Here is a 13,685-nt window from a genome sequence, read left to right as displayed (position 1 = left end):
CTATTTTATTAGCGTACCGCGATGCGGCATCTCACGTTATTAACGAGCAGTTTGCTGTTTTTCACAATTATTCTTGGTCTTTTGGGAGCACAGGAAAAGTGTTGGTTTTGCAGTCAACCGCCGTTGCCTTGTATAATGAAGGGGTTGTTATTGATTTTCAACAGTCAAGTGACTTTGATTTGTCCCTAAACAAGATTAAATTTTGTACCACTTCCTACTAACAAGATTGCCCGCGTCCACCGGAATTTCGCTCTCTAAACTCTGTGTGCTGGTGTACGAAGCGGGCAAACGAATTAGACCGAGAGCTTCTCTCTCTGAAATACGTGTATTATTTCCGTGTTGTGGAGCCAAAGTCTATGCCCGACGCTAAATACCATTACAACTGTTCACATTCGTTCTCCCCGCTTTTTTTCTTTCTTGATTTATGTGTTTTCTCCTTTTTTTTCCTGACGTGTAAACTGGTCTCGTTCTTTCTCCATTCCATTAGAACAGGCAACCAGGCATTAATTTGTGGACTGTCATGGCGCTTCTGTGCTGAATAGAAACAAAATTTCACCTGTCAAATCGTTTTCCCTGATTTTTTAATACGCTCCTTTATAGTGGAACTATAGTAAGCCATTTTGTTTTTCGTGTATGATATTTGTGGGAATCGAAATAATTTACTCTTCCTTAATTTTTCGTTCTTCTCTTTTAAACTAGGAAAATGTCGTCGCCGGTCGACCGCTCTCACTGGCTTACTATATTTGCTTTAACTCTACTATTTGTCTCGTATAACATAGCAAACGCAGGAATTAATCATTTAGATATCGAAGACAATGAATTTGCGGAATTTGAAGATTTTGATGTGGAGGATGTAGTTGGTGGGGTGGCCTCTGATCAGAAAAATATGGTTCACGATCATGAAGAACCATCAACTCCAGAACAATATAAAGAAACAGCAATAGCTGATGAAGAAGAAGCAACTGTAGAGACAGAAGATAACGAATTTGAACATGTTGATGAAGACGAGTATGAGGGATATGAGAAAGACTCTACATCCAAACCTGATCTCAAATTGAACGAGGGACCCAAAATTACTTTTGCCCAGCTGCCAGCTCATCTACGCTCCAACTGGGAAAGCTACTACTTGGAACTCATGATTCTTGCTGGTCTTGTTCTCTATTTCTTCAACTTCTTTGTTGGCCGTAGCAAAAATCAACGAATTGCTGAGACATGGTATGCTGCCTTCAAAGGACCTCTGCAGGAGAATTTTGCTTTGGTTGGGGATGATGGCAAGTTGGAAAACAGCCAACCTGGCCTCTTGAAGGAGTCAGAAAATGTTTACCTTCTTTGGTGTAGTGGTAGAACTGCTTGTGAAGCCGTTCTCTTTGAGCTGCGGCTCTTGAAACGGCAAGATCTTGTGGCAATGGTGATGAGCTTCTTCCGGCCAGTGCAAGATCAGGTGCACGTTAAAGTTTTTATGAACGATCTTGATATGGACACGTACGTCATGTGCCTAGCTGCCAAGAAGACAGCCACCCGACTTATCAGGGAGATGGCAGACATCAGCGTTTATTGTCCCGAGAAAAAATCAGCTGTGGACAAGTTCGGTTTACCAGCCAATTTTGTCCTCATGTCGGAAATCGGTGAAGCTTCCTCCACTTTACTGGATGTTCGCGTGTGCTCACTCATCAATAACATCCCAGAAGTCATCGAATCCATTCACTTCTCAGATCAGTATTCTGGGCCCAAGCAGACGGAAGATACGGCCCCGAGTAAGATGCCTGAGGTGAAGAAGATGCTCATCTTCAATTTCAACTTGCCTTTAAAAAATGGTAAGGTTTCAGATTGTACACTAAGTAGCCCGAATAACATGGTTTGTTTTCTTCTTTTTCCTCAGGTAAGAGCATCGCTGACGCGGTGGAAAACATCCGGCCGGCCATCATGTTGACCTTTTACTGCATGGAGCGTGTTAAACGGTTCCGCCTGAGCAAAGAGTCCAAAATGAAGGCGGATAAGAACCGTCAAAAGGTGGAAGAAGCTTTCCTCAAGTCGACACACGTGGCCCGAGCTGAAGCTGCCGCCGCCCGACGCGAAGAAAAGCGTCGTCTGGAAAAAGAGAAGATTCTCCAAGACGATGATCCCGAAAAGCAGCGTAAATGGGAGGAAAAGGAGGCCAAACGAATGGCCAAAAAGCGAATGCCTAAGATGAAAGCCATCAAGGTTTAGATAGTGGAACCTTTTGTTTTCGTCACGCGTTTTGGTTGTTTTGCTCAGACCGATTTCTTTTTCCCTGTGTTGTTAAAGTTTCCAATCATCCCGTATTTTAGGTAGAATGATCTACTTATCTCATGGTGTCTGGAATTGGAATTTCCTACACCATCTTCTTTCTTAAGTAAAACATATTCGAGTGCGAGATTTATTTTCATTGTAGTCACTACTTCCATCAAAGAAAAATAAAAGTCCTCCATATCAGGTAACAAAAAGAGAAAGACGATACATGTTGTCGCCTTGTTTTAGTTTCAGTTCCCAATCGGTTTAACCTTGCGTAACCGTGTCATTAGGCAGTAAGAAGACCACCTAGATTGAGGCTAATTTATCTTCGCTGTGCGGGGTAGGCAATGACCATTTACAGAAAATTATTCACATGAAAGATATTTCTTTCTGGCCTGCAATGTTACCAATTATGTGTGATTTTCTTCCCTTTTTCAAAGCTGCGTGTAGTTCGGCAATTAAATTGAGCCCAACATGCAAGCATAAGAATGACTTGGATGTGGTTGACACCGACTGATGTAAGTAGATCGCCTGGTCTGTTGTGCCATTCTCCTACCATCGACGAAAAATCGTGAACTATTGTGTACAAGATGAGAATGGAAGTGGCGCATCACGTTGTTGCAACATCATTGTGTCTCAATGGTTAAGCTCATTTTTGTGGGAAGAATGGGCGTCAGCAACACAAGCTTCGTTCGTTTTTTGACGAATGCTGAGAACTAAAATCAGAAATACCTCCTAAATTTGGGCAAGTATCTCCCTTTCGTTGTTGCATCAACACTAATAATTTTCGTACACTGCGTTATGTTCCAATGCTACTCCATCGGCTATCACGATCACCTTGTGTTTTGTTGATCTCCAGCACGAATTTTGGGCAAACCAGTTGTGGGAAGGAATAACAAACGATGTATTGAGAAATGCCATTAAACCTAAAAATAGTAGCTAATTAAGCTGATATTCGGTAAACGGCCGAAACTTTCCTCAATGAGAAATAACAAGATTGCATTTTACAATGTGAACAAAGATTATCAAAATGTCTCTAATAACGGCTTATCATAAAAAACGTAAACTTAATAATATTAGGTTATTAACGGTAAGTGGCCAAAAAACTCAGTAAGAAGCATTGTCAGCGATACCCGGCAGAGGAGGGGCTGGTGCCATCTTTTTTTGCCTAGTTCTTCTATTATGTTTTTTTTCCGTCGTACTTGTGTTAGTACTTTCAAGTAAAAGTTCCTGGTTCGTTTCGGCCATTGGAAAGCGTTGTGAATCAATTTCCTCCTCCTCCTCGATAACGGTAGCATGGTTCTTAAAACGAACATTGCGACGTTTGGCCACAGCTTCTTCGGCGAGCTTCTTCGAGACTAGTACAGGTGATGGTATGGTTACAGCAGCAGTGTCGCAGACAGACGGATATGGAATCTCGATATCCGGTTGCTGCTGGTTATCTGGCACGCCACATCGATCCGTTGTCTCACTCTCTGCAATACTGTTGTCCCCAATGCACTAATGAATATACCACAAACATCCGTTGATTATTATCGATCAAAGTCATCAGCACAAACAGAACTACATTTCTAATTTGTATTACTTACCAGTATGTTTTTTCTAATACTTATAGTACCGCACAGGAGTCCTAGTATTCCTCGTTGCCTCCTAGGTCCTGCGTCGATGGCAGCCATGGTGGGATGACAATGGTATCCGAGAGATCGAGGCCGACTCACTTGGTAAATGAAGGTGTAGGAGTCACATTACACATGACATTTAAAGCCGAGGTTCACAATAAACCGAAAATGAAATTACGGCTATGAATGCCACTGAGGCCTAAAGAATCACCTGAGTTTCAACTACGTTAACAATACCATGCTGGTTTATTCATGACGTCTTGTGCTCGAACCGCGTGTTCTATGCAACCCTTTCTCGGCCTACCCCCCCCCCCCCCCCCCCTCTATCTAAAAATGTCTACAGGGCTTGATAAAAATTAAGTTATTGATAGTTTAAAATCGAGATATCATTTGATAAAAGCAGAACTACTGATTTAATTTTTTTTTCTTTCACTTTAATATGCTATTAACAACGATTTGAATTTAATATGACGAGCAAAAGCGAATGCCGCCAAATCGCCAATGCTGGAGCTAGAAATAACCACGTGATTGCGGCGGCGCACAGAAAATAGCATTAGAGCAACTTCTTTTGCTTTGTCAGTAGCCGTCACTAGTTCTAGACGTTCTGTCCGTCATCCCGAACTCGTGCAGCGTGCTCAACGTCACTCTGAGCATAGAAAGAGTTGATTGATTTAGATATAATAAAAGTTCTCATAGCAAATTAGGAAATGTTTTCTTCAAGCCTCTCTCTTCCTGGAAAACGTACGACCGGCAGTTCTGTTCGTACCCAAAATGGTAAGTTTTTGCACTTTAAAATTTGGATTTATGAAAAAGAACACCGCCTGTACCGGCTAGCATGGGCGTTTTAAATATATTATTCATTTATCTAGTTTTGGCTGCTAGTTCTATCGCCAACATCGTCAAAAGCTCTCTTGGGCCTGTTGGACTAGACAAAATGTTGGTTGATGATGTTGGGGTACTTCAAATTATTCTCTTAAAAATGTGACGTCTGTTAAATTTCAAACATTTCATCTCAGGATGTCACTATTACTAACGATGGTGCTACCATCCTTAACCTGCTTGAGGTTCAACACCCCGCTGCAAAAGTATTAGTTGAGCTTGCCCAGCTTCAAGACCAAGAAGTTGGAGATGGCACAACCTCAGTGGTTAGTTACCCATATTCCTTTTTTTTGTTCAGCTTTTACAATCTTTTACTAAAATGTGCAGGTTATTGTGGCTGCTGAATTGCTGAAAAATGCTGATGAATTAGTGAAACAGAAAATCCATCCTACCTCAGTCATCAGTGGTTACCGCCTTGCTTGCAAGTAATATCACCAAAAATTCTAAATTTTTTTAACTCTCTGTTGTGTGCTTTTATCTAATAACCATGTGCTTATTGATAAAGGGAAGCTGTGAAGTACATTCAAGATACTTTGACCTTGAGTGTTGAAGAGCTTGGAAAGGACTGTTTGATCAATGCCGCCAAGACCTCTATGTCGAGCAAGATCATCAGCGCCGACGCAAACTTCTTCGCCGCCATGGTGGTTGACGCCGCCCATGCTGTACGCGTCACTGACAACAAAGGCCAAGCTATATATCCAATCAAAGCGATCAACGTCCTCAAGGCGCACGGCAAGAGTGCTCGAGAAAGCACACTTGTGACCGGGTACGCACTCAATTGCACGGTTGCTTCCCAGGCAATGGTTAAGAAGATCACCAATGCAAAGATTGCCTGCCTTGATTTCTCTCTTCAAAAGACAAAAATGAAAATGGGAGTTCAGGTTCTCGTCACAGATCCCGAGAAACTCGATGCTATTCGTGCACGAGAGTCTGATATAACAAAGGAGCGAATCCAGAAAATCCTCAACGCCGGAGCCAACGTTATTTTGGCTACTGGAGGCATTGATGATTTGTGTCTCAAGGTAAAAAAAAAAGTCCTAGCTTTAATCAGAAGCCTGAATAAAATTTCAATCTACAATTCCCGTTTGTGTAGTATTTCGTGGAGGCAGGTGCTATGGCAGTTCGTCGGTGCAAGAAATCAGACTTGAAGCGCATTGCCAAAGCTACCGGAGCCACTTTACTCTCGTCCATGGCTAATCTCGAAGGTATTATAGTGCTGTAAAAGAATTTTTTTTTCAGTTTGAAGACAAGGGTATTGAATAGTTTATTTTTGTAATAGGCGAAGAAAGTTTTGAAGCTTCTGCGGTGGGCGAGGCAGCCGAAGTTTCGACTGAGCGGATCTGCGACGACGAACTCATCGTCATTAAGGGGTAAGTAATTACATAATAAATATCTTGTTTTGCGAGACATCTTGTTAAAAGCTATCTGTTAGAAACATTTTGAGCGTTATTGTTAGTTCATGGGTTAGAACCTGGCTCGGCACTGGCCAGTGGCAGCGACAAACAAAGCGTTGCCTTCGCAGTTTGTTCTCAATCCAGGTCGAACAACTTGCAAGAGCTGCATTGTCCTTAGTGTAGGCCTACAAAAAAAAGAGATAGGATTAAATATTCCGTTGCGTTGTTTTAGATATAAAATGTTATTGATTTACACTAAAGGATTGGTGCATTTAAAATTTATTCCTCGTCGAGCTCCAGTGCGACAAGGATGTAAAAGACTTCCAATTGACGTGCTAGGAAATTGGATTGCTCCTATTGTGCTCGCACCTTGTCTTCGTTGTTGTGTTTCGTTCTTCCCCGTTAGACTTTCGTAAACAAAGGATACTCTAAATTCGTCATATTCCGGATGGAGCTGATTGTAGATGCTATCAAGAAAATCGTCTTGTGCGGGCCAAGAAAAATAGGGCGAGGAGGGGTTTAGAATATCGACACAATGATCACGGCGCTTGAAGATATCGTAACCTAAGAGCTGAGATGTAGTGGCGCAGGGTCCACGTGACCCAAGGGCGTAGCATACGCCATCGTTGGCCGGCACAAGCTGCCGGGACAAGTTGTCATTGTCGATTGATTCACATTTGGTTGGAGTACAGCCAAGTCGACCCTGTTCACCAATTGTTACTACGTATCCATTTTGGCAAGGTCCTTTATGCAGAGCATAGTGGATGAAAGTTGACTTATTATAAATCTTTGTTATGTTGTACTTTCGTGTAACGATTGAATGAATACCTTGGGTAAAAAGTGGGACGCAGTTGTCGTGAGGGTTAGGGAAAGGATATTGCCCAATGGGGCAATCACATATCGGATCTCCGTAAGCTGTATAATAAAGACGCCGCCCACCTTGACATTCGTTCGGATCGTTGACGTCGTGACAAAGTCCGTCCCGTACCACCAGTACTCTTTCTCGACCACAAAGTCTTGGAGTGCATCTTCCCTGAAATTGACCATTCCTTCCATGGAAAATTCAATTCTTTTATTCAAACAATTGCTCTTCATTTACCTTTAATGTAATGGGATCAATCGTTATCCAATGACGGTTATTTTCACAAGGGCCTCGTGTCAGAACGGGGAAGCACTTTCCATTTGCTACTCGTACGGCGTTATCTTCACAGCCATCGCGCGGAAAATCGTTTCCAAATACAGGCATCGGACACTCATTTATAGGGGTTTGATTGTCAAATTGCCTGATGACGAGATCGATTTCGTCTATTTGTTTTTCCGTACTATGTGTGGTAGCAACGCCTACTGCGATTGCGATCGCTATAGCTCCAAGTGCTATTGCAACAGAAGGGACCGTGGGTAACCGTGGGAGGGTTGTCGTTGGGTAAGGATACGTAGTTTGCGTTTGGTAAGGATACGTATTTTGCCTGTGCTGTGTTCTGATAGCTCCGAAGCCAAAACTCTTAGAAAATTCCTGCGTTGTTTCCATAGTCACCAAAGCTGCCTCCGCAGTTGGGTGTTCATTGTGGTACTGATGTTCGTTTTTTCCCGAAAAAGGGGTTGTTTCACTCTCGTAGATACCCTTTTTAGCTTTCACGCGTGTCGCGAGCTCTCGTATCCACGATCTTCTCACATTAGGATCCAGTGCATGACTTTGTTGATCACCAAAGCCAAGAATAGATACCGAGAACAGGAAAAGTAGTCTCTTGTTGCACTGCATCTTATGTTATGCTTTTAACCGAGCCGGCTGCCACTGTGAGACTAGATTATAGTGCCTGTATGCATAAGAGAAACAAAGAAGGTATGTTGTACCTTCTGCTTTAGCCATCTTCTAGAAAGGAGGTCCTCATGTGCGGAAGTCCCACAAAAAAAAAAAATACCGTATAGAGCTTACTTTGTCGGATATAAGCCCGAGGCTCGTCTTTCAGAACGCAGTTCAACATGTAGAAATAATCTTAGATTTTCAGAATGGGATGGTGACCTTCTTTTCCTCTCCAGCCTTAAGCGAATGATGAGCCTTCTTTTTGTTGACTAGAGGTGCAGTTTTGTTTCGTCTGTTACCCATACTATTTGGAATGTGCATAGTACCATATAAGCTGACCGAATTTGAATTTCCGTGCAAGCCTGTCTTTGCTCTAAGCAGCCGTAGCATTATGGCATTGTGAAGAATTCTAGTTTATGGCTTTCCAGAAACATTTGTAATTTTTCACGTCTTCCATTTCCTTCAACGTAGAACCAAAGCGCGCACAGCTGCTTCCATTATTCTGCGTGGTCCTAATGACTTCTACTGCGACGAAATGGAACGCTCGGTGCACGATGCCCTTTGCGTCGTCAAACGCGTTCTAGAATCCAAAACTCTAGTCGTCGGTGGCGGCGCTGTGGAGGTTGCACTCTCTATTTATTTGGAAAGCTTCGCTACATCATTGGTAAGTTGACACATTTTCAAAGGAAAATAAGTTAAATTATTGTAATAATACTTTATGACATACAGAGCTCTCGAGAACAGCTAGCGATTGCAGAATTCGCCCATTCGCTATTGGTCATTCCCAAGACCTTAGCAGTCAACGCAGCCAAGGACGCGACTGATCTCGTGGCTAAAATGCGTTCTTACCATCACTCATCGCAGTCAAAGCCTGAGCACGCTAATTTGAAATGGTAAATAATGTTTTATTAGCGCTGTTAAGAATTATTGTTATATCTTTCTCGTTTGTCAAGGATCGGGTTGGACTTGATGGAAGGTGCCGTTAGGGACAACCGACAAGCTGGTGTCTTTGAGCCTGCTGTTTCCAAGATTAAGTCTCTGAAGTTTGCTACTGAAGCGGCTATTACCATTCTGCGTATTGATGATATGATTAAGCTTGATTCGGAAGACAAGAATACGCAGAGCTACCAGAACGCTTACGAATGCGGTCAACTAGACGGCTAAAGGATTGAACAAAACTGACGTCGTTTTAATCAGCTGTTCATAGAGAACGCTGAGTTTATGGAGTGATTCCAAGCTTGAACAACAAATTGAGTGGAACTTCTTTTTTGGCTTCAGTCCGCGCTAACTTTTCCTACGTCGCCTTGCATAAAAAATACACCCTCAACCATTACGTGTTGTCTGCGCAATTTCTTTTTACTTTCGGTTTATTGCTGTACTTTTTTAAAGTAATCATTTGCATAGTTGGAATAGGAGTTGGTGAAATTAAGATGAAATCATTTTATGCGATGCTTACCCCGGATTTCCCCATTCCCTTTGGGTAAAACTCGTAATTGGAACTTGCGTCCGGAGCGCAACGTGTGTTGCGCTTGAAGCAGCAATGGAAGGTAAAACCAGTTATAGAACATCCTAAATTTCTTAACACATTTTTAGTTTTTTATGTTTTCTTTCTAGGACTAACTTTTTCCTAGTTAAGCGATAGCACAAAAAGGTATAAAGAAAAAATATCTTCATCGATTTAGGTTGACTAATTAATTGACTTTTCACCAGGTAATTCACCATTGAGAGGCTCATGCTGTGAAGCTATTCATAGGCACCAGCTAACCTAACACCACTGATCAGCTCATAACAAGGTAGGCACTTGTATTTCCTTTCCTCTTTTGTTGGTTATTAAATTTAACTCATCGCTAGTCACGGGTCGTTAGAAACTTACGGAAAGAGCTAGTGAATTGACGCACAGTGGTAATCGAGCAAACGTTTCGTAGTCTAGCTGATCGTGTTTGTCCGACAGACCCGGGGTACGCTAAAATGTAACATATTCCTTGGTCGAATCTGAGCGCTACAACAATTTGTTTTACTAAATCGGTTGGTTGGCATTTTTGTAATATGCATTTCCAATTGCGCATTTTTCTAGTAGACACCATATATCAATCTTTATATGGATCATAGGTACGCATATAATTTAATTATCTGATGTAATTGGCATTCATTGGTGAAATCCTTTTGTGGCATCTCGTTGTTACAAATGTCTTGAGGGTTTGTGAAATCCTATTGCCTAATAAGGCTACCGCATTCTAATGTCAACGAGATAAAAAATAAGAAAGATATATGGGGCAAATACTCTAATGGATCTTAAATTCCGTAACTAGCTGACTGCAATGATATGCGTAGACCTTTCGTAACACAAGTCAATTTGATGTAAACTGCGTTTAACTTGACATGTCTATCGATGGGCTACTTGAAAAATGACCGGGTCCATTTGCGTAAAAAGATGCCCTACTTAAAATAGGACAACGTTTTCGTTTTCAACAGGGACTTCCCCAATAGGTTATTTGGTGATGTGAACTGGTTTAGCCTAATGATTTGCATTAGATCACGCCGATTGTCTACGTTAGGCAGACAGCGCCAATACAAGAAAACGTGAAATTTGTAATTCATGCATATTCATTCAGGCATAGATAAGTATTTGTATTACAAGTAATATTTCTGGTTTGACGTTCCACTTGCCTCCAACTTCTGGAAAGATCCTATGTCTGGTTGGTTCATTTCGACCCCAATACGCGAGAAAGTAAATAGAGAGTTAATCCTGTCTTTAACGTCTGAAAACACTGCGGCATTGTCCAGTATTTGAATTAAACTGAAACGAAGGTCCACAGCTAGCAGCACGGTTGTCGCTCGCGCATTGACCCGTAGCTTGTAAATTTCCATTCCCTGGACACTTAAATGCGGAACTAACTGCTGGTTGTACTGGCCTCGCGTTTGAATTTGACCTAAAAGAAGCGAAATCAAAAATTTTAACAGCCAGTATTTCCACTTTTTAATTGTGTCATTGTCTTACACTAGCGGATTGGTGCACTTAAAATTTATTCCTTCTCGAGCACCATTCCGACATGGCTGTAAGAGAGCATCAGGAGACGAGCTAGGAAATTGAAGTGCTCCTGCGGTATTTCCACCTTGTCTGCGTTGGCCTTTGTCCTTTCTTTCCACTGCATTTTGATAGATGAGTGAGATCTGATAGTCATCGTATTCCGCGACAAACTGGTTGTAGACGCTATCTATTAAATCTTCTTCTTCTGGCGAAGAGAAATAAGGCGAAGAAGGGTCTAGAATATTGACGCACTGCAAACGTCGCCTAAACACATCGTATCCCAGCAACTGAGAAGTATTTGTACAGGGTCCGCGTGAACCGAGAGGGTAACAAACTCCACTCCCAGTAGACACTAACTGCAAAGAGTTATCTTGACCATCGATTGATTGACATTCCTCTGGCGTACAGCCCAATCGACCCTCCGGAGTAATGGAAACTACATTCCCATCGGGACAGGGACCTTGTAAAAGTTAGAAAAGAATCGGCATGAAAACGTATGTTTCGCCTGATCGTGATGCATCGATGTTTGCTGCCAAGCTTTCAGACATAACAAGGAAAGTAGCAGGATTTTGTGATTACCTTTCGAGAACAGTGGAACGCAATCGTCTTGAATGTCCGGAAAAGGATATTGCCCGATAGGGCAGTCACAGAGTGGGTCCCCGTAAGCTGTGTAATAAAGACGTCGGCCACCGCTACATCCAGATGGATCGTTGATGTCGTGACAAAGTCCATCTTGACCAACGAATACTCTTTGGCGACCACAGAGACGTGGACTGCAACGTGCCTGAAATGAACCACTTTAAAGTATTGACGTTTCCATATTCTGTATGTGATTTGTGTGTGATACTTGGATTGTCGCAGGATCTAGAGTAACCCATCGGTGAGGATCGGCACAAGGACCTCTCGTCAAAACTGGATAGCAATTTCCGTCACTGAATCTCACTGAATTGTCTCCGCAACCATCAGCTGGGAAATCATTTCCGTTCACAGGAAATGTAAGGTTGTTTACAGGTGTTCGTTGGCCAAAAATGTCGCCGATATCTAAAACTTGTGGATCGAATCGTTCTGTTTCAGACGGACCCACTCCGGATAACTGGAGGCCTACTGGAACCGCAACAGCGACAGCCACTGCCACTGCTGCAGCAGCTGCTACAACAGCTCCAACAGCACCAACAGCTCCGACCGTTGCGAGACATCCAGCATTTAATGTGGCACAGCCATTGCTGCTAACGCTTGAACTTGTGGACGTAGCTTGGTGGCGTCCTCCGTGGCATCCACATTCAGCCGTGAAAATTGTGCTGTGTGTACATGTTCGTCCACACCGTATCTCGAGTGACGTGCAAGTGGTTGAACAAGTTGGCGTCGGTTCGCATGTGCAGGTAAGGCTATTTGCTTGTCTGTCTTCTTGCGCATTTTTTCCGAAACGTAAAAAATAAGGTACGCGGAGAGCTTTGATGGGACCGATCGAACCTTCTATATTAGGACTTGTTAACACTAAATTGTTTATTTTCTTTTGTGCTGTCACTGCATCTACAGTTGTCAGTTCATTGCCGCCAGTAGTATATTTTTTTAAATTTGTTCCGTCTAACACTTGTAGCCACGATTTGTATCTAGTCTTGAAGAAAGATTGAAATCCGTCAGCCAGTTGATGGTTTGCGCCATTAGTCTGATGTTCACTTCCAGTTAGATGTGTGACTAAAAACACCAGGGAAAACAGCAGTCCTTCGCTTCGAACCATCTCGTACCGCTTCACAATGTTGAAAGCAAACTCGTCAGGCTGTCAGGCAGTTGCCATCAATGCGCCCAGTGGGTGTGGAGGAAAAGACTATCCGAGGCTCGATGACTCCCTCGTTCAGATGTTTGCTTGCCTATAGCATCGAGAAGAATGGAACTGATTGGTTCAATGTCGCGCCCTTTCACCATGGTGTTCGAGCTAATTGATGTGTTCACAGCGTTGTTGATAGGTATATGACGGCCGACTTATCTCACTTCCAAACATTTCCTGGATTCTACTGAAAAATTGGTTTCTTTTTTCTTTCACCTAGAGTACAGATGACTTGTCATTTTTCCCACACTAAATCTACCAATATTTACCGAAAATGCGGAAGACGGACTTTCATTTGAGTACGTTTTGTAAGCTATGTGTAACCTGGAATTTTAAACATTGGAGCATTGTTCGGCGTTGGAACGCGTAAAGCCTTCAGATATGTTTATTTATTGTCTATTGTGGTCTTTTACCTTTGCAAGATCTCATCCCGTTTTTATGTTAATAGGATTTACATGTTGAAGTCGGCCATTGTTATTCTGTTGACCCATAAAGCCTCTTGATTCAATGAGTCGCCCGATGTTCTATGTTATGCGATCGTGCCCTTTAGCTGGTTTTCCCTTTTCGGTAGTAGCGTTGCAACAATGGTGACCAAAAAGGGCTTTCTAAAGTTATCAATTTCCAACGTTTTATGCCAAATAATCACTTTTCACATAGTTTCTTAGGCGGAAAGCCATGCTAGTCGAAGGCAGCACTTGCGAGTATTAAGCTTTGCAAATCAACAATGTTGCATGCTTTTTCGTCTTTTCTTCGAAACGCAGAATCCGAATGTATGTTAAAATTCTTCACTTCATTACCTTACATGGGATGTAAAACAGGGTTTGTAAATCCGTGCTTGTGGTAAATCCTACACAGCTATTGTAACGTCAACGTAATTTAGTGGAAA

General features: G+C 42.4%; 5 protein-coding genes and 1 long non-coding RNA gene across 8 annotated transcripts; 3 read left to right on the top strand and 3 right to left on the bottom strand.

Annotated features, from left to right (window-relative positions):
* The first annotated feature begins 89 nt into the window (after nucleotides 1-89).
* On the top strand, nucleotides 90-2,474 carry LOC132087941 (PAT complex subunit CCDC47-like). Its single transcript, XM_059495123.1, has 3 exons — nucleotides 90-610; nucleotides 700-1,819; nucleotides 1,885-2,474. The coding sequence occupies exons 2-3, from the start codon at nucleotides 704-706 to the stop codon at nucleotides 2,206-2,208; spliced, it is 1,440 nt and encodes a 479-aa protein (XP_059351106.1). The 5' UTR covers nucleotides 90-610; nucleotides 700-703; the 3' UTR covers nucleotides 2,209-2,474.
* A 659-nt stretch (nucleotides 2,475-3,133) lies between these two features.
* Nucleotides 3,134-4,185, bottom strand: LOC130691435 (uncharacterized). 2 transcript variants are annotated; one of them, XM_057514387.1, is made up of 3 exons: nucleotides 4,084-4,185; nucleotides 3,843-3,970; nucleotides 3,134-3,753 (listed from the first exon to the last, which is right to left on the bottom strand). In XM_057514387.1, the coding sequence occupies exons 2-3, from the start codon at nucleotides 3,927-3,929 to the stop codon at nucleotides 3,361-3,363; spliced, it is 480 nt and encodes a 159-aa protein (XP_057370370.1). In that variant the 5' UTR covers nucleotides 3,930-3,970; nucleotides 4,084-4,185; the 3' UTR covers nucleotides 3,134-3,360. The 2 variants fall into 2 exon arrangements, with proteins under 2 accessions (XP_057370370.1, XP_057370362.1); XM_057514379.2 differs by having other exon boundaries at nucleotides 3,843-4,124.
* Nucleotides 4,186-4,445: 260 nt separating this feature from the next.
* On the top strand, nucleotides 4,446-9,279 carry LOC130691259 (T-complex protein 1 subunit alpha-like). Its single transcript, XM_059495119.1, has 10 exons — nucleotides 4,446-4,646; nucleotides 4,742-4,827; nucleotides 4,889-5,017; nucleotides 5,079-5,176; nucleotides 5,257-5,773; nucleotides 5,845-5,956; nucleotides 6,031-6,121; nucleotides 8,418-8,610; nucleotides 8,676-8,839; nucleotides 8,900-9,279. Exons 1-10 carry the CDS (start codon nucleotides 4,580-4,582, stop codon nucleotides 9,108-9,110), a joined length of 1,668 nt encoding a protein of 555 aa, XP_059351102.1. The 5' UTR covers nucleotides 4,446-4,579; the 3' UTR covers nucleotides 9,111-9,279.
* Nucleotides 6,000-8,042, bottom strand: LOC130691287 (uncharacterized). Its single transcript, XM_057514213.2, has 4 exons — nucleotides 7,245-8,042; nucleotides 6,974-7,178; nucleotides 6,400-6,889; nucleotides 6,000-6,330 (listed from the first exon to the last, which is right to left on the bottom strand). The coding sequence occupies exons 1-4, from the start codon at nucleotides 7,902-7,904 to the stop codon at nucleotides 6,216-6,218; spliced, it is 1,470 nt and encodes a 489-aa protein (XP_057370196.1). The 5' UTR covers nucleotides 7,905-8,042; the 3' UTR covers nucleotides 6,000-6,215.
* A 1,129-nt stretch (nucleotides 9,280-10,408) lies between the features above and the next one.
* On the bottom strand, nucleotides 10,409-13,679 carry LOC130691269 (uncharacterized). 2 transcript variants are annotated; one of them, XM_059494524.1, is made up of 5 exons: nucleotides 13,597-13,679; nucleotides 11,822-12,842; nucleotides 11,554-11,758; nucleotides 10,945-11,434; nucleotides 10,409-10,876 (listed from the first exon to the last, which is right to left on the bottom strand). In XM_059494524.1, exons 2-5 carry the CDS (start codon nucleotides 12,710-12,712, stop codon nucleotides 10,699-10,701), a joined length of 1,764 nt encoding a protein of 587 aa, XP_059350507.1. In that variant the 5' UTR covers nucleotides 12,713-12,842; nucleotides 13,597-13,679; the 3' UTR covers nucleotides 10,409-10,698. The 2 variants fall into 2 exon arrangements, with proteins under 2 accessions (XP_059350507.1, XP_057370173.1); XM_057514190.2 differs by lacking the exon at nucleotides 13,597-13,679 and adding an exon at nucleotides 13,213-13,590.
* Nucleotides 12,806-13,323, top strand: LOC132087840 (uncharacterized). The gene is made up of 2 exons (XR_009420693.1): nucleotides 12,806-12,938; nucleotides 13,020-13,323. It is a non-coding gene; the product is annotated as an uncharacterized LOC132087840 (long non-coding RNA).
* Nucleotides 13,680-13,685: the final 6 nt, after the last annotated feature.

This window comes from Daphnia carinata, chromosome 1 (assembly GCF_022539665.2).
Source record: "Daphnia carinata strain CSIRO-1 chromosome 1, CSIRO_AGI_Dcar_HiC_V3, whole genome shotgun sequence".
NCBI classification, from domain to species: domain Eukaryota; kingdom Metazoa; phylum Arthropoda; class Branchiopoda; order Diplostraca; family Daphniidae; genus Daphnia; species Daphnia carinata.
This window is presented reverse-complemented; position numbering and strand designations above follow the sequence as displayed.

What these genes read in the sequence shown, in the direction of transcription:
- LOC132087941 (XM_059495123.1), top strand. Translation starts at nt 704, where the DNA reads ATGTCGTCGCCGGTCGACCGCTCTCACTGGCTTACTATATTTGCTTTA. An exon ending in TGCCTTTAAAAAATGGTAAG is followed by an intron (nt 1,820 to 1,884) that starts GTTTCAGATTGT and finishes TCCTCAGGTAAG; the next exon opens with AGCATCGCTGACGCGGTGGA.
- LOC130691435 (XM_057514387.1), bottom strand. Translation starts at nt 3,929, where the DNA reads ATGGCTGCCATCGACGCAGGACCTAGGAGGCAACGAGGAATACTAGGA. An exon ending in GTATTAGAAAAAACATACTG is followed by an intron (nt 3,754 to 3,842) that starts GTAAGTAATACA and finishes TATATTCATTAG; the next exon opens with TGCATTGGGGACAACAGTAT.
- LOC130691259 (XM_059495119.1), top strand. Translation starts at nt 4,580, where the DNA reads ATGTTTTCTTCAAGCCTCTCTCTTCCTGGAAAACGTACGACCGGCAGT. An exon ending in TGTTGGTTGATGATGTTGGG is followed by an intron (nt 4,828 to 4,888) that starts GTACTTCAAATT and finishes ATTTCATCTCAG; the next exon opens with GATGTCACTATTACTAACGA. An exon ending in GAGATGGCACAACCTCAGTG is followed by an intron (nt 5,018 to 5,078) that starts GTTAGTTACCCA and finishes TAAAATGTGCAG; the next exon opens with GTTATTGTGGCTGCTGAATT.
- LOC130691287 (XM_057514213.2), bottom strand. Translation starts at nt 7,904, where the DNA reads ATGCAGTGCAACAAGAGACTACTTTTCCTGTTCTCGGTATCTATTCTT. An exon ending in TTGATCCCATTACATTAAAG is followed by an intron (nt 7,179 to 7,244) that starts GTAAATGAAGAG and finishes GGTCAATTTCAG; the next exon opens with GGAAGATGCACTCCAAGACT. An exon ending in AAATGCACCAATCCTTTAGT is followed by an intron (nt 6,331 to 6,399) that starts GTAAATCAATAA and finishes TTTTTTTTGTAG; the next exon opens with GCCTACACTAAGGACAATGC.
- LOC130691269 (XM_059494524.1), bottom strand. Translation starts at nt 12,712, where the DNA reads ATGGTTCGAAGCGAAGGACTGCTGTTTTCCCTGGTGTTTTTAGTCACA. An exon ending in CGTTCCACTGTTCTCGAAAG is followed by an intron (nt 11,435 to 11,553) that starts GTAATCACAAAA and finishes AACTTTTACAAG; the next exon opens with GTCCCTGTCCCGATGGGAAT. An exon ending in AAGTGCACCAATCCGCTAGT is followed by an intron (nt 10,877 to 10,944) that starts GTAAGACAATGA and finishes CGCTTCTTTTAG; the next exon opens with GTCAAATTCAAACGCGAGGC.